The 25,045-nt window shown below is 33.5% G+C and overlaps 1 protein-coding gene and 1 long non-coding RNA gene across 6 annotated transcripts in view; one reads left to right on the forward strand and one right to left on the reverse strand.

Annotated features, from left to right (window-relative positions):
• Window positions 1–25,045, forward strand: part of eag (potassium voltage-gated channel protein ether a go-go) — a 204,109-nt gene that overhangs the window by 162,629 nt on the left and 16,435 nt on the right. For all 5 annotated transcript variants that reach the window (XM_075299102.1, XM_075299104.1, XM_075299105.1 and 2 more), the window contains 5 exons: window positions 4,689–4,785; window positions 6,434–6,780; window positions 6,847–6,999; window positions 7,147–7,219; window positions 13,658–13,857. In XM_075299102.1, coding sequence (XP_075155217.1) covers window positions 4,689–4,785; window positions 6,434–6,780; window positions 6,847–6,999; window positions 7,147–7,219; window positions 13,658–13,857 — 870 coding nt within the window. The remainder of the gene's footprint in view (window positions 1–4,688; window positions 4,786–6,433; window positions 6,781–6,846; window positions 7,000–7,146; window positions 7,220–13,657; window positions 13,858–25,045) is intronic.
• The window catches only part of LOC142228622 (uncharacterized), a 288,986-nt gene that overhangs the window by 79,528 nt on the left and 184,413 nt on the right, over window positions 1–25,045 (reverse strand). The gene's annotated exons all lie outside the window — the stretch shown is intronic.

Raw genomic sequence — 25,045 nt, forward strand, 5'->3', positions numbered from 1 at the left:
TTTTGATACGCTGCTCTTCTTGCTTGGACGGCATTTTAACAACTGAAGAGTGAATTCCAAAATCAAAATACGAGCAACATTCTACACATACACACCTTCAAAATGAGGGGTGTTCAGGTTTTTTAAATACAAAATTGAAAGAAATACGTCAAGTTTATTCAAATTTTGACCGTATCACCCTTTATTTTCCCGGTAATATTCGCATTTATTTTGAATATGAGCTGGAAGCGACCTTCGGCCGTTACGCAGGATTCCTATAATTCGTGATTGATTTAAGTCAATAATTATTCCCAGACGTTTAAGTCGATCTACTTCATCTACTCTGGAAATTCCCACATATACACACAGAGAAGGAATATGATCACCTCAAACATGTTTCAAGAGCAAAATGTTATTTTTGGATGTTGACCATGTAACATGTTTATCGCAAAAATGTTGTTTATCGCAAACATGTTTTGCGAAAACAGGTACATAATTTCCCAGAAAATAACATGGTTGCGATAAAAATGTTACATGGTCACCATCCAAAAATAATATTTTGCTCTTGAAACATGTTTGAGATGATCATATTTCTTCCCTGGGTGTAAGTATGCACATTAAAATCAAGAGATCTCAAGACAATTGCTTTAGTCTTAAGATTATTAATAGTTAGACAATTTTGGTCGGCCTCATGCAAAGCCCCAAATGAGATATAAGTTAATTTTTGATTCGAAGGTTATCCCAGAATAAGGATATGAATTAATCAGGAAGAAGACGTCATCTGCATACAATAAGGTAGTACATTAAGTCTACTCGTAGCACACAGAAAGATCATCTAGGTTAAAGTGGCAGCCCGATTTATTTTCAGGCTCACTTAGACTATTCAGTATATAGATAAAGATAATTTACGTACACAATAAAAAGAAGAGGGCCTAAAATATAACCCTGATGTATCCCTGAAGTCAATGTAATCAACCCAGATTTCCATCAATTAAATTCAACAAACTGTTTACTGTCAGTCATGTAAGAAAATATAAGTCTGCACACCGAAGTAGAAAACTTAAGTTCAACCCTTATCTTCCGGATCATCGTCTCATAACAAATTGACTTAAACCTCTTGGTCAAATCCAGGGCTACTGGAGCAGAGTTCTTACCATTCATGTCTTTCCTAATGGTTTCTGTAAAATGGAGCAAGAGAGACTTGGTACTATGATGAGAATTGAAAGCATATAGGGTGTCGAAAATCTTTGCTCTAGTATGTGGCACTATTTGATTTTTTTAGTATATGTTCGAAAGCTTTCGATAGAACATGAAGAAGGGAAATTCGTCTCAGCTCCTCAGGGCCGTGAGGACCATAGTTGGCACTTGAGATTTGGTGGTCACCCAACTGACTTCTTTGGCAAGTCAACCCTATAATTTTGTTTGTTTACAACCTACTTAGTTTGTAATGGCTCTCTTTCGTGCAAGTGTAGCAATTCCTTGGTTCTTTCCAGTCTTTTTTGCTGCATCGGTGAGTTCTTGCGTTTTTCGGAACTTCAATCGCTTTAGTCCAAACTAATTTTTTAATATGTGGTACATCCATTCTTGCGATATATTCAGCTCACGAGTAAATTTTCTAACACTACTGCGTAGATTTCGTTTAAATATGGCCTTCACTTTTTAGATAGTTTCTGATAGGTTAGGTTAAAGTGGCAGCCCGATTAAGATTCAGGCTCACTTAGACTATTCAGTCCATTGTGATACCACATTAACTAAAAGTACCTATTACATACGGGCACTTCTAGTTTTAACCGCTGAACCTTTTCGATTATTTTTCTTTGTTGAAGCAACCAGATTGTTCCAAAAACATTAGCAGACTGCTTAAGTTAATGTTTTCCAGATCCGCCAGTAATCTGAAGCTATATGCTCCTAAAAGATGATTGCACTTTACACAAAATAGAGTAGAAAACCAAATTTTGAATAGAAGAACTCCTGAACATTTTTTAATTTAGTTTGACAGCATTCGCTGTGAGTTTCTACAGAAATTTGTGAAAGTTTTCCCATGGTCAAGTCTATTTTCTTAGGTGGTATCGAAATTCCCGTTGGTGAGTGTGCAAAATACCTTGGGGTTATATTAGACAGGAGACTAACTTAAAGCTAAGAAAGGACGAGAAAATCCACGGTTACCCTGTACTCGTGCAAAAGGCAATAGGGAAAATGTGGGGTCTAAAACCGAAAATTGTGAACATTCCTAAGAATTGCAACTTCTTCGCACATACCATCGTCTTGGCTATCATCGAATTCGCTGCCTAGCTGACGCGACTAAAGTATTTTGAGTTTGCGACTTTTGTTACTTTTTCTACATTTACGACGCGTATGTGACGTTTACGACGTTTACAACTTTGCGACAGTCGCGAACCTAAAAAAGTTTGATACAGACCATCTCTGCACTCACACAAGAGGTGTTTGATTCCTTTTCCACCGCATCATGACAGGTCATACAATAGTCATTATACATCGCGCCTATAGTTTTTGCAAAATCGTCTATCAGGCAGCGACCCGTTATAGCAGATATCAGGAGTGATATCTGACGTCTCGAGAACACTAGCATATCTAGTGTGCGGTTTAAGTTTAAATGGGGCCATATTTGCTTGGTGTCGTTACAGCCCTTGCAATTCTCCCATCGAACATTTGCCATCATAACAGCCTTCTCACGGAGCATGAGCTTACAGGTAGCCAGGGGCATACCAACAGATTCTAGTTCCCCTGGAATATGTAAGGTAGTCCCTAGCCTTGCCAACTCATCCGCTTCGCAGTTCCCCGGTATGTTCCTATGGCCAGGCATCCATATTAGGTGAATATTGTACTGCTCGGTCATCTCATTGAGAGATTTGCGGCAGTCGATGGCCGTTTTCGAAGAACACAGAGTCCAAGGATTTTATTGCAGGTTGACTGTCTGAGTATATATTAATGCCCACATTTTTTATTGCTAATATTTCGGCCTTTCGCTATTCGAAGTTTCAGATCATTAGAATATACTCCGAAACCCAATTGTCCATCCAATTTGGAGCCATCAGTGTAGAAATCTTTATATTCTTTATTCCCCGGGGTCTGTGTGCACCACGCCTCACTGTTGAGGAGTCTCAAAGTTTTTGTCGAAAAGTGGACTCGCCAAAGTGTAATCCACTACTTTAGGCACATCTGGCATTATTTTGAGGACCGAACTGTGACCGTAACTTTTTTCCGACCACAGCGATAGCTCGCGCAACCGCACAGCCGTGGCATAAAAAGGCACTGGTTTAGAATTTGAACCAAAATATTGGGCTTTATTGAATTAATTATTGCTCGTCAAACAATATTTACCTTCGTAGAAGAAATACCAAAGCGAGAGAGCCCCAAAGTAAGACTGTTTGGCCCAAATGTCTAAAGGCAATAGATGTAGCATGACATTAAGGTTTTCTGTTTCTGATGTCGTTACCTTTTTTCGTTTCCTTTTTGGACGTGATAGTGTCGGTTTCAATTCAGTAGCTTTTTTAGGGTATCACAAAGGATTTCGCTCAACGTTAATTCCTCCTTGGAACTTTCAATTATATGAGTCTATAAAGATATAACACATTCTCGTTGCCATTTTTCATTGATTAAGCACGTACTCAAAACATAAAAAATTATCTGTTATGAGACAGCAAGTATGCCTAGTTTTGAGTGTCATAAGCTTTAAAAATGGCTACGATGAATTATGTCCCTTGCTATAAACTCATGGTAAGGATGACAATTAAAATTCACCCTAAAACTTTTCATACTAATGTAGTAATTCACAAACTATATAATTTTCGTAAACTGTCCTTTGGAGCGTATGACTAATATTATTACAAGCTATAACTTTATAAAATCTTCAATATTCGTATCATGTTTTGGTAAAATCCTTATATGACTTTTGTAATTTGAAGGAATACATTCCCGCCATAAACATTGTTTAGTTATTTCGTTTCTTTAATCCTAGGAGTTTTCTAATTAAGTTACCTTTAATACAAAATTTCTTTCAAAATTAAGAAATTTCAAAATGTTATCCATTTGACTTATTTGCATTAAACAAAAGCTTTTGCCTTTGTTTGAAACTTAAATAAATCTTCCAGTAAAACTTAATTTCCGCTTCCTCATATGGAACATCTTTCTCTGGGATACTTTTGAAAATTTATGATTACAATGGTCATTTCCACCTTATGCCCCAAGATCTATGGCCGCAATGCTATGCACAATGGTTGTAAATCACGGTGTATTAAAGGTGGACGTATTCTTGAGATTTATATTGTCCAAATCACTACCACACCCATGCAAATGGTAAATACTTTTAAGCTAAAGAGACAAGCAGACAATGCGAGTGCAAACACCCATGTAATTATGTGATAATCTATGGGCACAAGGAAGTATATACGGTGAGGTAGAAGATTATGTTGAACATAAGTGACACGAATTGTAAATGCAGTACACTAAGAGTGGGAAGCCCCAAGGTTAGAGGTTTACAAGATTTCTTTGGCATATCTGTGGAATATTACAACACATTCCTCCGAGAGTCAAATAAAAAATAAATGCTAATTTAAATTTTCTTTAAAATAGAATAATGCACTTTTCTAAAATAATTGAGAATTTTCTGTATTTGAAGATTTTCTTAAATTAACTAAATTTTATTTTATTTGAATTTAATATAAATTTTTTTCTCTTTTCCTCTTTAGGTGCCATATAATGTCGCTTTTAAAAATAAAACCTCAGAAGATGTTTCATTACTTGTTGTTGATTCAATTGTAGATGTTATATTCTTTATTGATATTGGTAAGTACATAATAAAAATTAACCTCCTCCTTCTCCATTATCCTTTATCATAATGAGGACATTACATTAAATAAGGACTACAAGAGAAAAAATCCCATAGACATCAGCACACATACACTCTATTAATAATAACCACTTGTCATAGATATTGTAATGCAGCATGAATATAAATGGACCGGAAACACTAAGTTTCTTATGTCTAAGAACTCTCTATAGAAATGGGCTTTTCAAAGCCAGCTATAGTTTGTTCTCAAGCAATCGCGTAAAAGTTTTACATACTAAAGGAAACAAATATTGTCAGTTCTTGAGTTCCATCCACAATGCGATATCATTTTGCTGACTTCTTTAATAAACTTCGCAGAGTAGTTTTCTTGGTCCCCGTTTGCACAATTATTTTCCGTTTCTTTTTCCTTTTTGTGTCTTACAGATTTTTGCTTTAAGGTATTCTATTTTCCTCACCGAAAGAGAAGAATATAAAGTTTGTTAGCGAAAGCGAAAATTTTGTGAATTATTTCCTACTCAAGACCAGCATAATTCATGGCACGGTGCAACTCACGTTTCCTAAATAATAGTGAGGAAAACTAACAAATATAAAGCAAATTACTCAACATGTATTCGCAAAGTAGGAAACGATAAGTAAAGGGTTTACTATTTGGATAGATAGATAAATTGATAAAGAAATTTGTCTCAAAGATATTTATCTTTAAAAAACCGGACAACTCTCAAAAAAGTGGACAATTATTTTGAAATGTTGGCCATATTAAACCATTAAAATTAAACTGTCATAACCAAAATTTAGGCTACCCTAGGTGTCCACTTCTGAGAGGCTTTACTGTAAATTTATAATTCATCATAATATCTATGAATTACAAAATGAAAAATTAAAGAATAACAGCTTCCGTATTAGAAATTACAATTTTTCTAAATTTGTCCCTAGGAGCGTATGATTTATATTAATTGTTATGGTAACTCTATAAATCTTTCATAACTTTTAAACTATTTAGCACATTTTATTTTTTTCTTTGAATTATGTTAATAAACTCTCAATATTTTGCAATATATACCAATCAATTTTGTTTTTGAACTTTTATACCCTTGAAAAAATCAAACGAATTAAGAGTTTGGAATTGTTTTGTTTCCTTTTCTTGCCATGTTATCATGCTCCTTAAGACACCTTTTATTTGGCACGCGTTAGCTAGTCTATACAGAGGCTGCAAATATTTTATGCCACTGACATCACTGCTTTGAATCTACAACAAACCAAACATAAACGAGTGGTTATGAATAAATTCATAAATCAATTTGGAAAGTTTGTGCTTAGGGGGTAAAATAAATGCAGTGAAAACGTGTTGAATCACTACGAAGATACAATGCGACAAAGCCACTTGTTAGACAAATGAATTTACATTTTCACATATGACTATGTAAATAAAGTCCTTTAGGATTAAATCAAAGGCATTACAAATGACAAAGCATTACTGAATAGAGTCATACAAACAAGTATTTATGTTGCTTAGTAAAAAAAATACACAAAGTATTCCTCAAGAAAATTTGTCCCCAAAGGACCCTTCTTTAGTGTCGTCTATTAGGCTTTTACATATATGTAAACATGTGTATTCTTTCTCCTCTTTTTTTTGGCGTATAACAGTTTTAAATTTTCATACTACCTTTGTGGGTCCCGGCGGTGAGGTTGTCAGTGATCCAAAAGTGATACGCATGAATTATCTGAAATCATGGTTCATTATTGATTTGCTCAGTTGCCTGCCATACGATGTCTTCAATGCCTTCGATCGTGATGAGGATGGCATTGGTTCCTTGTTTAGTGCTTTAAAGGTTGTTCGATTGCTGCGTTTGGGACGAGTTGTACGAAAATTGGATCGTTATTTGGAATATGGAGCAGCCATGTTGATATTACTTCTATGTTTTTATATGCTGGTGGCCCATTGGCTGGCCTGCATATGGTATTCAATAGGTAGAACAGATGCTGATAATGGGGTAAATATATATTACGACCTAAACATTAACTTTCAAAACAAAATCTAATAATTATTTCTCTTTCAGATTCAATATAGTTGGCTATGGAAATTGGCCAATGTCACACAATCACCATATTCTTATATATACAATAATGATTCCACAGAACTGATAAATGGTCCCTCTCGCAAGAGTATGTATGTGACCGCATTGTATTTTACCATGACCTGTATGACATCGGTAAGTCATCGAGAAGATCTTCAAACGAAGATCTTTAGTAAGAAGAAAATATGCCACATTTGTTTATTTAATAATAAATTTTGCCATATATATTTACTTACTTAAAGTTTTCTATATTTTTTTCTTGTTTTACTTTCCATTTTTTAGGTGGGATTTGGCAATGTCGCCGCCGAGACGGACAACGAGAAGGTGTTCACCATCTGCATGATGATAATTGCAGGTGCAGTGTTTTTAACACGTTCCGTTGCCACGTCATTCTATTGCTATTGAATAGAACATAAACGCTAAAGTGATACTAAATATTTGTATAACGCTTTGGTAGTTACAGATCGAAAGAATAACATAATTGAAATATGCGCTTGACAAGAAAAATGTAGTTTCCATCTTATATTCCATTGCATTTACTTCATACAAAATCATATAAACTAATTATATAAATTAACTTTTATAATATTTATAATTACACTCACAAAAAAAAGTGAACTCTCTATTTCACTAAAGCCAATTTATCTTTAATTTAGATCATGGAATTATAATGTTTGGACAAAGTTTCCTCTACTCTAATAATTTTTTGTGTACGTTAGTTAAATTAACTAAAACCGAGGAAAAAAATATACACAAATGAAGGATAGGGATTAACTAAATTCGTGTCTTCCACAATATAGTTCAATATTTCTTTAAATTTGTAAATTTTACTACAAATGTGTTCATCATGAACTTCGTATGTCACTAAAGACATTCTTGCAATTTTGAACTCCAATTTTTTCCTTCAAACTACAAAATTTTCTTTAACAAGTGAAAAAACTTATTTATTTCTAATAGATTTGCTTGAATTTGTCGAAAAATATATACTTATTTTTATGACATCGGCGTGATGCCAGCGTTTGTTATACTGTTTAGTTAAAATTTTCTAAAAATATTCCAAATTTTCCAAAATTAACCGAAATTTTTCTTCTTGGTGGGTTCAATTTTTTTTCAGTGTATGTTCTAAATATAATGAATTCATTTAACGTAAAGTATTCATTGAAAAATTTTATTCTATATTTTATATTTCAAATAAATTAAAGTTCATAATAGTTCTAGAATTCTTCCAGTATTAGTTAGGTGTTATAAAATATAAAATAATATATGGAAAATAGATTAATTTTTTTTTAACTTTTACTTTTAATGTTCATCCAGAAATGCTCTTCTGGATATAGAAATTTTTCTCTCTTCGCAAGAAGTTCTATTGAGGTTTGACGTTTATCGTTTTTCGCAATAAATTAAAATTGTCTGATTTCTATCGAGTATTAAACCAAGTAAGGACAAATAAAATACCTAAGATTTCAAAAAATAGTTTCTAAAAGAGTGCCTATTTATGTCTCTCTGCAGACGTGGAATTTTTAATCCATTAAATTTCAATTTATAACATTTTTATTAAATTACTCATAATATAATTACTTTTTTTGTCAGTATAAAAGTTTCTTGGCCGTATAACAGTTTTAGAGAAACTGTTATAATACATACATAATTATACAAATTTGAGTTATTTAACCATCTTAAGAAGAAACATGAGAAAATAAATTATTTTATAAATAATAAAATATTACATATGAAATAACAGGTTGGCTGATAAGTCCCCGGTCTAACAAAGAAAAACACATTTTTTTTTTGTCAAAATTCGTTTTTATTATTCAACATAGTTCCCTTCAAGAGCGATACAACGATTATAACGACCTTCCAATTTTTTGATACCATTTTGGTAGTACTCCTTCGGTTTTGCCTCAAAATAGGCCTCAGTTTCGGCGATCACCTCTTCAATGCAGCCAAATTTTTTCCCTGCGAGCATCCTTTTGAGGTCTGGGAACAAGAAAAAGTCGCTGGGGGCCAGATCTGGAGAATACGGTGGGTGGGGAAGCAATTCGAAGCCCGATTCATGAATTTTTGCCATCGTTCTCAATGACTTGTGGCACGGCGCGTTGTCTTGGTGGAACAGTTTTTTTCTTCTTCATATGGGGCCGTTTTGCCGCGATTTCGACCTTCAAACGCTTCAATAACGCCATATAATAGTCACTGTTGATGGTTTTTCCCTTCTCAAGATAATCGATAAAAAATATTCCATGCGTATCCCAAAAAACAGAGGCCATTTGCCAGCGGACTTTTGAGTCTTTCCCCGCTTCGGAGACTGTTCACCGGTCGCTGTCCACTCAGCCGACTGTCGATTGGACTCAGGAGTGTAGTGATGGAGCCATGTTTTATCCCTTGTCACATATCGACGGAAAAACTCGGGTGTATTACGAGTTGACAGCTGCAAACACCGCTCAGAATCATCAACACGTTGTTGTTTTTGGTCAAATGTGAGCTCGCGCGGCACCCATTTTCCACAGAGCTTCCACATATCCAAATATTGATGAATGATATGACCAAAACGTTCCTTTGATATCTTTAAGGTCTCTGCTATCTCGATCAACTTCATTTTACGGTCATTCAAAATCATTTTTTTGATGTTTTCGTCGGTAACCACCTCTTTCGGGCGTCCACTGCGTTCACTGTCCTCCGTGCTCATTTCACCACGCTTGGATTTTGCATATCAATCAATTATTGTTGATTTCCCTGGGGCAGAGTCCGGAAACTCATTATCAAGCCAAGTTTTTGCTTCCACCATATTTTTCCCCTTCAGCAAATAGTATTTTATCAAAACACGAAATTCCTTTTTTCCGTTTTTTTTACAATAACAAAAGTTGCTTCACAAAAGACGCTGTATCTCAAAAACTAATTGACTTACAGACGTTAAATTTTGACACGAATCATTTGAAGGTTGGTACTATATAAAAATAATATGCATTTAATACTAGCGACGCCATCTATGTGTCAGACCGGGGACTTATCAGCCAACCTGTTATATTACATTTTAATTAATTTAATAGCTAATGAGTCAACAAATATATAGTCACATCTTAAGATAATCGTTTAAACAAATAAAAGCGTATATTTCATTATGTAACGCCGCTAGAACTAATAAATGTAAAAAATATACTTGTAGTTTTCATATCGCACTTTTTTCATTATTATCTTATTATATTTTATATTTTATTTTTTTTTTTTCATTTTATCTAAATTCACCTAGCATTTGTAATCAAGTAAAATTCCTTTGTTTTATATTGTTTTGATTTTTTAATTTTTCTTTGGTATTAAACTTTGCTAAATTCAAATTCAAAAATAGTTCAGAATTTTCTAAAATTTGTAAATTTTACTAAAATGCATTTGGAACGCTAAAGATGCACAGAAAAAAATTTTCACCAAAATATTTCGAATGAAAACTTTAATTGAATTTTCAAAAATATTCAATTACAAATTTAATTGATCCAACAAATTGTTTAATTAAAACAAAAATCAGTCACAAAATTAACAATAGACATAAATTTTTTAATTGGATCAATTACTTTGGTGATTGATACTATCATTTCTATGATTGAAGACATATCAATTAAAAACAAGTATATACGGCCGTAAGTTCGGCCAGGCCGAATCTTATGTACCCTCCACCATGGATTGCGTAGGAACTTCTACTAAAGGCTGTCATCCACAATCGAATTACTTGGGTTGCGATAACACTTGCCGATGGCAAGGTATCGTAAAACTTTTTAACACTGTCTTCTAAATTGTAAGTTAGTCCATAAGGGGTATATATTAAACAAAAAAAGGCCGATTAAATACGTATATAATTCAGTTTGACAAAATTTTCTATAGAAATAAAATGTTGACAAAATGTTCTATAGAAATAAAATGTTGACAAAATTGTCTATAGCAATACAATTTTGACAAAATTTTCTACAGAAATAAATTTTTTACAAAATTTTCTATAGAAATAAAATTTTGACAAAATTTTCTATGGAAATAAAATGTTGACAAACATTGCTATAGAAATAAACTTTTTACAAAACTTTCTATAGAAATGAAATTTTGACAAAACTTTCTATAGTAATAAAGTTTGACAATTTTTGCATGGCTGTTAGAGGCCATATACTAACGAAATGTACCAAATTTCAACCGCATCGGATGACTTTTGCTCCTCCAAGAGGCTGCGGAGGTCAAATCTGGGGATCGGTTTATATGGGAGCTATACACAGTCTTACACAAGTTTACATACGGTTTAAGAAATTGTATTTTCTTTAATTATTAAAATATAATACAATATGCATATATATGCTTTAGATTTTGTAAATTAATTTGAAAAACAAAGTATTTGTCCATTTTCAAGAAGATGTTTTTAGTCTGGATTATAAACAACAACAAGAAACATGTTTAGTTATAAGGTAAAAACCTCAAGGGTATGTAAACTTATGTGAGACTGTGTATATAATTATGGACCGATATGGACCAATTTTTGCATGGTTGTTAGAGACCATATACTAACACCACGTACCAAATTTCAATCGGGTAGGATGAAGTTTGCTCCTCCAAGAGGCTCCGGAGGTCAAATCTGGGGATCGGTTTATATGGGAGCTATATATATTTATGGACCGATATGGACCAATTTTTGCATGGTTGTTAGAGACCATATACTAACACCACGTACCAAATTTCAATCGGGTAGGATGAAGTTTGCTCCTCCAAGAGGCTCCGGAGGTCAAATCTGGGGATCGGTTTATATGGGAGCTATATATATTTATGGACCGATATGGACCAATTTTTGCATGCTTGTTAGAGACCGTATACTAACATCAGGTACCCAATTTCAAACGGATCGGATGAATTTTGCCCCTCCAAGAGGCTCCGGAGGTCAAATCTGGGGATCGGTTTATATGGGAGCTATATATAATTATGGACCGATATGGACCAGTTTTTGCATGGTTGTTAGAGACCATATACTAATACCACGTACCAAATTTCAATCGGGTAGGATGAAGTTTGCTCCTCCAAGAGGCTCCGGAGGTCAAATCTGGGGATCGGTTTATATGGGAGCTATATATATTTATGGACCGATATGGACCAATTTTTGCATGGTTGTTAGAGACCATATACTAACACCACGTACCAAATTTCAATCGGGTAGGATGAAGTTTGCTCCTCCAAGAGGCTCCGGAGGTCAAATCTGGGGATCGGTTTATATGGGAGCTATATATATTTATGGACCGATATGGACCAATTTTTGCATGCTTGTTAGAGACCGTATACTAACATCAGGTACCCAATTTCAAACGGATCGGATGAATTTTGCCCCTCCAAGAGGCTCCGGAGGTCAAATCTGGGGATCGGTTTATATGGGAGCTATATATAATTATGGACCGATATGGACCAGTTTTTGCATGGTTGTTAGAGACCATATACTAATACCACGTACCAAATTTCAATCGGGTAGGATGAAGTTTGCTCCTCCAAGAGGCTCCGGAGGTCAAATCTGGGGATCGGTTTATATGGGAGCTATATATATTTATGGACCGATATGGACCAATTTTTGCATGGTTGTTAGAGAGCGTATACTAACATCAGGTACCAAATTTCAACCGGATCGGATGAATTTTGCCCCTCCAAGAGGCTCCGGAGGTCAAATCTGGGGATCGGTTTATATGGGGGCTATATATAATTATGAACCGATATGGACCAATTTTTGCATGGTTGTTAGAGACCGTATACTTAGACCACGTACCAAATTTCAACCGGATCGGATGAATTTTGCTGCTCCGGAAGGCTCCGCAAGCCAAATTTGGGGATCGGTTGGCCCATTTTCAATACCATCCGACCTACATCAATAACAACTACTTGTGCCAAGTTTCAAGTCGATAGCTAGTTTCATTCGGAAGTTAGCGTGATTTCCACAGACGGACGGACAGCCGGACAGACGGACAGACGGACGGACGGACGGACATGCTTAGATCGACTCAGAATTTCACCACGACCCAGAATATATATACTTTATGGGGTCTTAGAGCAATATTTCGATGTGTTACAAACGGAATGACAAAGTTAATATACCCCCATCCTATGGTGGAGGGTATAATTAATAGGATCAATAAATTTTGCAATTGAATCCAAAAAATATTGTTTTTTTTTATTTTTTAACTCCAAAATTTATATTCAAAATATGTTAAGAAATTTTCTTCAACAAGTAGGAATATTACCCACAATCGATTATGTTAAAAACAAGTCTTCTTTTATTTATAGTTTTTTTTTTTTTTTTTTATTTATTTTCTATTCCTATTCCCATTTCTTTTTTCGTTAATTTGCTTTTGTGTTTTTATAGCATTATTGCACAAACAAAAATGTTCTCATCTGAGTTTAGATAATCATTAAAAATTAATATCATTTTGAATTCATATTAGAACATTTTTTTTAAATAAAACCTTGTTATTATAATGAAAACTCCAATTATGTGTAGTATCTCATTTATTACTGTTCTAGGTTGCGTTGAATTCTTCAAAGAAATACCCCAAAATATTTTTTTAAGAAAAGTAGCAACAACAAAGTAAGCTAATTCAAGTTCAAATCAAATTTAGTCAAAATTTAAAAGAAACATACCATCAAAATTACATAGAAATATAATAATAAGCAAACTATTTGCTGCATAATATATATTTAATTGATTTTTTTCAATATATTTTCCCCTTTTATCACTTATCTTATGCACCTTGAATTATAAAAAAAAAAAAAAAAACAAAAAAATATCCACAATCAACAGCTTTACTTTACGCTACAATTTTCGGTCATGTTACCACCATCATCCAACAAATGACCTCCGCAACGGCTAAGTATCATGACATGCTAAACAATGTACGTGAGTTTATGAAACTGCATGAGGTACCGAAGGCCTTAAGTGAACGTGTTATGGATTATGTGGTATCCACGTGGGCCATGACAAAGGGTTTAGACACGGAAAAGGTATTTTTTTCATGATATTTTTATATTAAAACCCATACCAAGCAATATAATATTCAATCATACATATTTTTGGTAATGACCATTAAATTGATTCTTATTACATATAAAACAAATGAAATCATATTTTACATAATTTTTTTATACTAAATAGAAATTTACACTAAACAAAAAACAGACTATTATTAAAGCACTAAAATATTGAAAATTTATAAAAAAATATATATAAATTTAAAGAGAAAAACAAATACACATATTTTTGTCATCATTCAAACATATTAACACGCAAATGTACATACACTTGCAAATATTAGAAAAGCCTTGTTTTCTTGTTTTAACTCAGTCTAGTTTTGATTAATTCATTAATTGATTGACTCGATTTCGTAGGCATACTTCATTAATTTACGAAAGTTTAGATTGCAACCTTAGCATATAAGCAAAACAAAAATGCATTAGAAAATTAATTCGTATCATAGACGCATTGGAAAGCTAGTTCCACTTTGAAAAAAGTTGTAGTCTTATAAATTAGAATTTTGTTTTGATTTTGTTTGTTAGAAGCTTCTTTCATTACCCACTAAATGCTTATTAGTTTCATTCAACTTTGATCTGTACTTGGTTTATTTTCATCTCGTTTTCTTTGTTCTATTGACCTACACATAATTTTCTTAAGCTTTTTCTAGTTCATAAAATTCAAACTTTTTCGTTTTTTGGTATTTTATATTTATTTAAAACTATGTGGAGAGAGGAAGTGTAATTAATGTAATTATTAAATATTCTGAAATAATAACGAATATAAGCGGTTTATATAAGCTCTATAAATAACAACAAATTTCATATAAATCGAATGATTTATATCTGGTACATCTGGAAATCCAATATCTGGAAATTCCAGACGAATCATAAGTGAAATGATATAGCAAAACATCTTTGGCATACGATTTTCATCGTCTAACCAAACAACCTATTTTAAATATCAGAGAAGTCGAATTATTTCTTTTTATCCAACAGAACTCAAATCGGTAATACGGTATATATGAAATGAACTGTCCTTTTTAATAGCAATATATGTCAGTTTGTGAATCTAAATATGACGAAGACCTGAACAAATATGAAACTTCGTCTTCCCACTGCTCTCAAATTTCAATTGGATTGGATCTCTAGCAGGATCCAGAAGTCAAATTTTTGATTGGTTTATATGGGGGCTATATATAATTATGGAGCAATTTTAGCGTGATTATTACAGAGCATCTACTGACCAAATTTCAAATAGATCTGACAAAATTTGTTCTCCAGAAAACTCCTGAAGTCATATCTAGGAGTCGGTTTATATGTATAAGGTTGGTTAAAGGGTGATACGGTCAAAATTTGGTCAATATAAACTTGACGTATTTCTTTCAATTTTGCATTTAAAAAACCTGAACACCCCTCATTTTGAAGGTGTGTGTGTAGAATGTTGCTCCTATTTTGATTTTGGAATTCACTCTTCAGTTGTCAAAATGCCGTCCAAGCAAGAAGAGCAGCGTATCAAAATTTTGCTCGCGCATCGCGAAAATCCGCACGCACAGCTGACAAAATCGCTAAAAGTTGCCAAATCAACCGTTACAAATGTAATTAAAGTGTTTGGGGAACGTTTGTCGACAGCCAGGAAGTCTGGATCGGGGAGGAAATCGAAAACCGGAAGCCGCTGAGACGACAAAGAGAGTTGCCGGTAGTTTCAAGCGAAACCCTAACCTCTCTCTCCGAGATGCCGCAAATAAGCTGGGTGTATCGCCTACAACCGTGCATCGAGCCAAAAATCGAGCCGGACTATCGACTTACAAGAAGGTAGTGACTCCAAATCGCGATGATAAACAAAATACGACGGCCAAAGCGCAATCCCGGAGGCTGTACACGACGATGCTGACGAAGTTTGACTGCGTGGTAATGGACGACGAAACCTACGTCAAAGCCGACTACAAGCAGCTTCCGGGACAGGAGTTTTATACGGCAAAAGGAAGGGGAAAGGTAGCAGATATTTTCAAGCACATAAAACTGTCAAAGTTAGCAAAGAAATATCTGGTTTGGCAAGCCATCTGTACCTGTGACTTGAAAAGCAGCATTTTCATAGCTTCCGGGACTGTCAACCAAGAAATTTACGTGAAATAGTGTTTGAATAAACGTCTGCTGCCTTTCCTGAGGAAACACGGTTGTTCCGTACTGTTTTGGCCGGATTTGGCATCTTGCCATTACGGTAAAAAGGCAATGGAGTGGTACGCCGCCAACAACGTGCAGGTGGTTCCCAAGGACAAGAACCCTCCCAACACGCCAGAGCTCCGCCCAATTGAGAAATACTGGGCTATTGTCAAGCGGAACCTAAAGAAGACCAAAAAAAAACTGCTAAGGACGAGCAGCAGTTCAAGGCAAACTGGTTTTCTGCGGCGAAGAAGGTGGACAAGGTGGCTGTACAAAATCTGATGGCAGGTATCAAGCGTGAGGCCCGGCAATTCGGATTTGGAAAAGCGAAAGCCTAACTGAATATTTTTCCTGAATTTTATACTAATTGAACTTGAAAAAGAAATTTAATTTTATTTTTTAAATAAACGATTTCACCGATTTACACGCGTTTTCCCTTGACCAAATTTTGACCGTATCACCCTTTAATAAGTCCCCGGTTTAACAAAGAAAAACACATTTTTTGTCAAAATTCGTTTCTATTATTCAACACAGTTCCCTTCTAGAGCTATACAACGATTATAACGACCTTCCAATTTTTTGATAACATTTTGGTAGTACTCCTTCGGTTTTGCCTCAAAATAGGCCTCAGTTTCGGCGATCACCTCTTCATTGCAGCCAAATTTTTTCCCTGCGAGCATCCTTTTGAGGTCTGAGAACAAGAAAAAGTCGCTGGGGGTCAGATCTGGAGAATACGGTGGGTGGGGAAGCAATTCGAAGCCCAATTCATGAATTTTTGCCATCGTTCTCAATGACTTGTGGCACGGGGCGTTGTCTGGTGGAACAACACTTTTTTCTTCTTCATATGGGGCCGTTTTGCCGCGATTTCGACCTTCAAACGCTCCAACCACGCCATATAATAGTCACTGTTGATGGTTTTTCCCTTCTCAAGATAATCGATAAAAATTATTCCATGCGCATCCCAAAAAAACAGAGGCCATTACTTTGCCAGCGGACTTTTGAGTCTTTCCACGCTTCGGAGACGGTTCACCGGTCACTGACCACTCAGCCGACTGTCGATTGGACTCAGGAGTGTAGTGATGGAGCCATGTTTCATCCATTGTCACATATCGACGGAAAAACTCGGGTGTATTACGAGTTAACAGCTGCAAACACCGCTCAGAATCATCAGCACGTTGTTGTTTTTGGTCAAATGTGAGCTCGCGCGGCACCCATTTTGCACAGAGCTTCCGCATATCCAAATAATGATGAATGATATGACCAACAAGTTCCTTTGATATCTTTAAGGCCTCTGCTATCTCGATCAACTTCATTTTACGATCATTCAAAATCATTTTGTGGATTTTTTTGATGTTTTCGTCGGTAACCACCTCTTTCGGGCGTCCACTGCGTTCACCGTCCTCCGTGCTCATTTCGCCACGCTTGCATTTTGCATACCAATCAATTATTGTTGATTTCCCTGGGCAGAGTCCGGAAACTCATTATCAAGCCAAGTTTTTGCTTCCACCGTATTTTTTCCCTTCAGAAAACAGTATTTTATCAAAACACGAAATTCCTTGTTTTCCATTTTTTTCACAATAACAAAAGTTGCTTCACAAAAGACGCTCTATCTCACAAACTAATTGACTTACAGACGTCAAATTTTGACACGAATTGGAAGGTTGGTGCTATATAAAAATAATATGCATTTAATACTAGCGACGCCATCTATATGTCAGACCGAGGACTTATCAGCCAAACTGTTATATATAATTATGGCTCTATATGGTCCAATTTTTATATGAGAAACCATTGTCCTTATATTGACATCACATACCAACTTTCAACCGGATCATAAACAATTCGGTCTTCCTCGGAGCTCCAGAAGATATATATAAAAGCGATCTCTAGCTTTTCATGGGGGCTATACCTAAAGGTGGTTCAATGGACCATTTGCAATACCATCCGACCTACATCAATAACAAACATTTCTGCCAAGTTTCAAACAGAACTCTGATTTCTTTCGTAAGACAGCGTGATATCAACAGACGGATGGACGGACATCGCTCGACAGTCTCAGGACTTCATTTTGAGGGGTCTATTTAGATTCATTATAAACGGAATGACATCTTATGTAAAGGATATAAAAATGTATATTTTTGGAAGTTAAAGCAGATCAGACTACAATTTCAGCCCCTACCACCGCCCATAGCACCGGAGGAAAGAGACCTCCCACGGCAGACTAGGGTAGTTTTAGCCCAATTAAGATCAGGCAAATGCAGCCGCCTCAATTCCTACTTATCAGTGATTGATAGCAGCGTAGCTGACGTATGTCTAATTTGCAACCAAGGGCCCCACGACACACGTCATCTTTTCTAGTGTCCAGCTAAACCAACCCTACTTACCACCAGATCATTCTGGACACACCCCACCTTAGTCGCAGAATTCCTCGATGTGGCCACAAGCTGAAGTACCAAAGCGTATAACATAAAATGAATGAAATCACAATAAACTGTTACAACAACAACAACAATTTCAGCCAAATCGGTTACAAATTATTGCCCATGTTCCCAAATCCACTTCCAGGTGAATGTGAATCAATTCCACGATTTTCGTGTCCTACAATTCACTTTCACCGGATTTTTCGTGAAATCAATTCACTTGCAAGAGTCTTGGTGAAAGTTGAATTATGTCCAAGATGGGTGTATTTCCGGTTAAAAAAGGTACTCGCGTAAAAAATTTTAAATATTTTATATTTTATACATGAGTTTTATTAGAACTGCGTCATTTTTAATTAAAAAAATAATAAATTATAATAAGTCTATTGATTCCACTTATTTTGATTTCCGCCTTAGTGAATTTTTGCGTGATTTGTGCAACCCAGCTGGTTACAGAAAGGTTAAAAAAAGAACGTGGAATTAAGAACACCAAATTTTCACGTTCGTGGATTTGACGTGAATAGTGGAAATGGAATTGAAGTGGATATCGGAACATGGGTGTATGTCTTCTAAATTTCCGTGAAATTTAATAAAAAAAAAAATGAACGAAAATTCCGATCTCCAGACGTCAAAAAAAATTGAGACAAAATGCTAAAAAAAGCGTTTATGAGATGTGCAAAATTTTCGGTTTATAAGTATCCCTAATCCACAGTGAAAGGTCTTTAAAGTTGACTCCTCGGCCTTAGGTCTGATAAGTCAAAATTTCAAAATGTTATTTCCGTTTCCACATGACAGACACTTTTTTCGATCTAGGTTAGGTTAGGTTAGGAGGCAGCCCGATGTATCAGGCTCACTTAGACTATTCAGTCCATTGTTATACCACATTGGTGAACTTCTCTCTTATCACTGAGTGCTGCCCGATTCCATGTTAAGCTCAATGACAAGGGACCTCCTTTTTATAGCCGAGTCCGAACGGCATTCCACATTGCAGTGAAACCACTTAGAGAAGCTTTGAAATTCTCAGAAATGTAACCAGCATTACTGAGGTGGGATAATCCACCGCTGAAAAACTTTTTGGTGTTCGGTCGAAGCAGGATTCGAACCCACGACCTTGTGTATACAAGGTGGGCATGGTAACCATTGCAACATGGTAGCTTTTTTTCGATCTAACCCAACTGTACAATGGTTTAAAGTCCATGATTTTGACAATGTTTGCGTTAAACGCTATGTAAAAAATTAGCGATTTTCGCGGGAAAAATGTTGTTTTCTCCCCAACAAAAAAAAAAAAAACAAATTGATCTAGAAAGTGATCACACTATGATTTTTCCCCTCCAATAAATAGTCCACGTAGCCAATATGGATCTTGTTACAGCAGTCTGCTTTCCAAAACAATATCGAAAGGTAATAGATGCAATATGACACTACTGAAACCTTTGCTTATTAGATGCAATATTACATTAAGAGAATCTATAGCAAATTTTAAATTTTAAAATAAATTTACTAAATGCGCCCTAAATATACAAGGGCACCATTCATTGATCACTTCGATTATATCAGACATCAGATTATAACACTCTGCAACTGTATAAATCCACAACTGTATAAAGCCACTACACAAATTGAAAACCACAATTATTTCCATTAACCAACATCTGGTACAAATATCGGCTTTGCAAGCATTATAGCTTGAAGGCATCGAAAAATGTTAGGCTTTATAGGAATCTTATTTTCGAACTAAACTCATTTTTTGTAAAAAAAAAATATATATATTTGTTAACTTCTACACTCTCAACATTTTTTTTCTCACTTTTTCTCACATACTTTTCTCACCTCACCTAAATTATCACCTACTTCTTTTTTTTCGTTTTTTTTTTTCAATCTTCATTAATATTCTATATATCTTTTCTCCTTTATTCTTCTTTGTTTCCGTCATATTTCTTCCTCAAGGTAAAACAAACAAACAAAACATTGTGTTAACAGGCTTACTTGCATTTTAGATAGCTAGAGCTAGAGTTACCTAGTACTGCAACAAAAACACAAATACTTCGCAAATCCGTGTCAATACGAAAAGCGTCCGTCAAATATTTGCTATTAGATGATAAAGTTTAAACCAAAATCAAAAAACCATTTACAGTTAGTATACTAACTTGGTTTAAAAAATTCCAAAATCAATAAAAGTGTTAGTTAAAATGTTTGATTAAACAAAACAACTACATAGTAATTTAACAACACTGCCTTTATACCGTATTCGATGACTATAGTTTGTACCTTAAAAATAGTTGAGAGAGAGAGAGAGAAAGCAAAATTTTAAATATTGCAAAAACCATTAAATGTAGAGTGTTACGAAAACCTTTCATAGTACAATACTACAAGAAATTAGGTCTTTATTTATTTAAAGATTTTAAATTATTTTCCATAATGTTTTTCTAAAATTTATTTTGGTAATTTAATACAAAGTCTATGTTTTATTTGCATTGATTTTTCAAGAGTTCTGTTGATCATCTGGTTTTCGTAACACTGTGCATATCGGCGAGTCCAAACATTGGCAGATTTTTACAAAATTAAATAACTTCATAGCGGCCCCCATATTGTAAAACCAATATGCATGCTACTAAACTAGAAAGTATTGATGAATCTTCACATACCCTATGGTATCGTTATGTGGCAAACATATTTTTCAATATTTCCCCAAGAGAAATATTGAAGGAAAACTTATCGCACATTCATATGAGCATTAAATTTTCTAGACAACTGAACTGCTGACTGCTAGTAGTATCATCTCTGAATCCTCATATTCTCTATACATATTTATGTATGTAATATGTAAGGCTCAAATGTGATTTGGAATGTCTTATTTTGAAATGTCATTGCACGATTAGTTTTATAAGAAAATTAACCAATAATCCTTCTTAACTCAATGTCTCATAAATTACACATAAAGCATATGAAACCAATAAGTCATGCAATTAAAATTGTCACATTAATTTCCATTTATTAAATGATTTCCATATATAGGAGTTTTTTGTATGATGCTAGTTGAGAAAATTAAATTCAGAACTGGAATCTCTAACACATCACTGATTATATATAGAAAACAGATTATTGAAAAAACACACCTATTAAAAATTATTTAGGGTGTAACATATTTACAGTACTTTTGATAAATAATCGCTACAGTTACCAGTGTTACCGTAATGCCACTTGGTGGCAAACTTGCCATTGTTTTCAAGTGGTTACACTTTTGTGCAATTGTGTCACATTTTCTTCTAATAATTTTGTACATGTTACCCCTGAATCCGGTTATGAATTAATTTGTGATCACACCCAAAGAAAAAATACTTTGCTCAGTAATGAAATTTTAGACAAACGAAATTCTCCTTTGTTATAAAGTATTCTCTTTAAGGACAAATAAATCCGAATTTATGAGAAGCGTTGTAACAATTGTCTCTGATATTTTTTTTTATTTGCTTTAATAGAAAAATATTTAGCGTCAAAAAGAAAACTTTGTTTGTCTAAAATTTCGTTACTCACAAAAGAAAACTCTTCATTCAGTGCAGTGTATGAACAAATAAAAGAGTTTCAAAGTCGAATAATATATTTGTGAGCAAAAAAAAAAAAAAATACAAATTAGAAAGCCTATACACAAAAAATCTTTCATCCGATGCGAAATTTTAATCCAAAGAAGTTTTCTTTCCATGAATTTGTCTCCTTAAGCAAATAAATCTTTGAGATACCCATAGCCAGAGTTGCCAGTATTTTTCCGGCTTTTGTCCCCCAAATTATGATGTTTTCGTCCCCAAACATCCCCAATTTAAACATAAATTCCCCACAAAAAACCCCAATACATTTTTGAGAATTTTTTTGAAAGAAAATAAGGCAAAAGGCTCTGCTGTAGAAAATCAGTAATAATTTAAAAATTAAAATTTTGTCACATCCAACAAGCTGCAATAAGATCAAGATTTTGAACCACAACACCAAGAGACTGGTGGATCGTCTTCCAAATGCTGGAGATGTGAAAATGGTCACCTTGTATTTATGAACGAAAATTTACTTCTAAATTTTCTAGTAAAATGATGTGTTAGACACGTTGCCAAAGTTGATAGAAGTTAGATTTTTTTTATTGTTTGGTAGATTGGTAGAATTTTTGCTGTTTTGGTAGATTTTACAAGGAGGTACTTCATCAATTTTCTATAAAAATAAACTTCTGACAAAATTTTCTATATAGAAATAAAATTTTGAGAAAATTTTCTACATAGAAATAAATTGACAAAATTTTCTATGGAAATAAAATTTTGACAAAATTTTTTGTATAGAAAAAAAAAAACAAATTGAGATAACTTTCTATACAGGAATAAAATTTTCCATAGAAATAAAATTTTGAGAAAATTTTCTATATAAAAAAAATGAGATAATTTTCTAACAGAAATAAAATTTTGAGAGAATTTTCTATAGAAATAAAATTTTGAGAAAATTTTCCATAGAAATAAAATTTTGACAAAATTTTCTATAGAAATAAAATTTTGAGAAAATTTTCCATAGAAATAAAATTTTGACAAAATAAATAAATATAGAAATAAAATTTTGAGATAATATTCTGTAGAAATAAAGTTTTGAGAAAAATTTCAATGAGGTAATTTTCTATAGAAATAAAATATTGACAAAATATTCTATAGAAATAAAATTTAGACAAAATATTCTATAGAAATAAAATTTTAACAAAATTTTCTATAGAAATAAAATTTTGAGAAAATTTTCTATGTAGAAAAAAACCGAGAAAATTTTCTATATAGAAATAAAATTTTGGCAAAATTGTCTATAGAAATAGAATTTTGACACAATTTCCTATAGAAATAAATCCCCACAAAAATCCCCATATTTATGGAAATTCCCCACAAAATCCCAAGTCCCCAACTCAGAAATTTCGTCCCCATTCACGAAAAAATATCCCCAATTTGGGGGAAAATACCCAATACTGTCAGTGTTGCCAAAAATTAACAAAATTTTTTGTATAGAAAAAAAAAAACAAATTGAGATAACTTTCTATACAGGAATAAAATTTTCCATAGAAATAAAATTTTGAGAAAATTTTCTATATAAAAAAATGAGATAATTTTCTAACAGAAATAAAATTTTGAGAGAATTTTCTATAGAAATAAAATTTTGAGAAAATTTCCTATAGAAATAAAATTCTGACAAAATAAATAAATATAGAAATAAAATTTTGAGATAATATTCTATAGAAATAAAGTTTTGAGAAAATTTTCTATGAGATAATTTTCTATAGAAATAAAATTTAGACAAAATATTCTATAGAAATAAAATTTTAACAAAATTTTCTATAGAAAAAAAAATTTTCGAGAAAATTTTCTATGTAGAAAAAAACCGAGAAAATTTTCTATTATATAGAAATAAAATTTTGGCAAAATTGTCTATAGAAATAGAATTTTGACACAATTTCCTATAGAAATAAATCCCCACAAAAATCCCCAAATTTATGGAAATTCCCCACAAAATCCCAAGTCCCCAACTCAGAAATTTCGTCCCCATTCACGGAAAAAATATCCCCAATTTGGGGGAAAATCCCCAATACTGGCAATACTGCCCATAGCCACGTTTAGCCCAAGGAATTTCGCTTTGCCTGAGAGACACAATTGTAAAAGCAAAAGAAAACTTCGTTTATCGTAAATTTTATTTCTCAGAAAAGAAATATTTTTTTTTTCGTATAAAAGCGAGCAACTAAAAACAAAAATTGATGATTACAACCAAATCACTATCATCCTTCAACATCTTTATATTTACTAAATTGAAAATGTTTAGTTGTATTTAGGAAGTTCCCAATATAAGCTGATATTTTAAAGTTTTTTTCAAAGCTGAAGACTTGTTTTTATTTTTTATCCTAATTAGGCACACTTTCAAAATTTTGGACTGATAATGTTAAGTTAACATTAAATATAATCAAAAATTATACAATTATAATAATACGATTATAATAAATTATTGTTTTTACTTTTTTAATATTAGTAATATTAAAAATTATATAAGCTACCAGCAAAAGGATTTTTTACAAGTCATTACTTTTAATGAACATCCAAAAATTATCTTTTAAAAATGGACTCAATTTTCACTTAACCCTTATACTACGTTGGGGTCATTTGATGACCCATGTCGTATTTGTCATCACCGCATTTCTTACTGTTCCAATATAATTGAAAATTTCTATCACTCAGTGCATGAATTAGTGACATATGATGAATTCATGCTGAGTAGTAAGAACTTTTAATTATAATCCAACAGTAAAAAATTCGGTGATGAAAAATACGACCTAATACCCAACGTAGTATAAGGGTTAAGAATAAATTTAAAATTTCAGAATTTTACTGTATAGAAAACACAGTGAGGTTATACAAAATAATGTAAATTTCTAAAAAATATTTGTACCACTCCCGGAATCAAGAGGATACTTTGTCTTTGTCGCGTATTTGTAGTCGGAAAATAAATCATTTAATTATGCCTCTTGTATGTTAACTTAACATTAGCGACTGATAATCAGCACTTCCTAAATACGTCAACATGTTGCCAGCAGTGATGGCAAAATATATTAC

This window comes from Haematobia irritans, chromosome 3 (assembly GCF_050003625.1).
Source record: "Haematobia irritans isolate KBUSLIRL chromosome 3, ASM5000362v1, whole genome shotgun sequence".
Lineage (NCBI taxonomy): Eukaryota > Metazoa > Arthropoda > Insecta > Diptera > Muscidae > Haematobia > Haematobia irritans.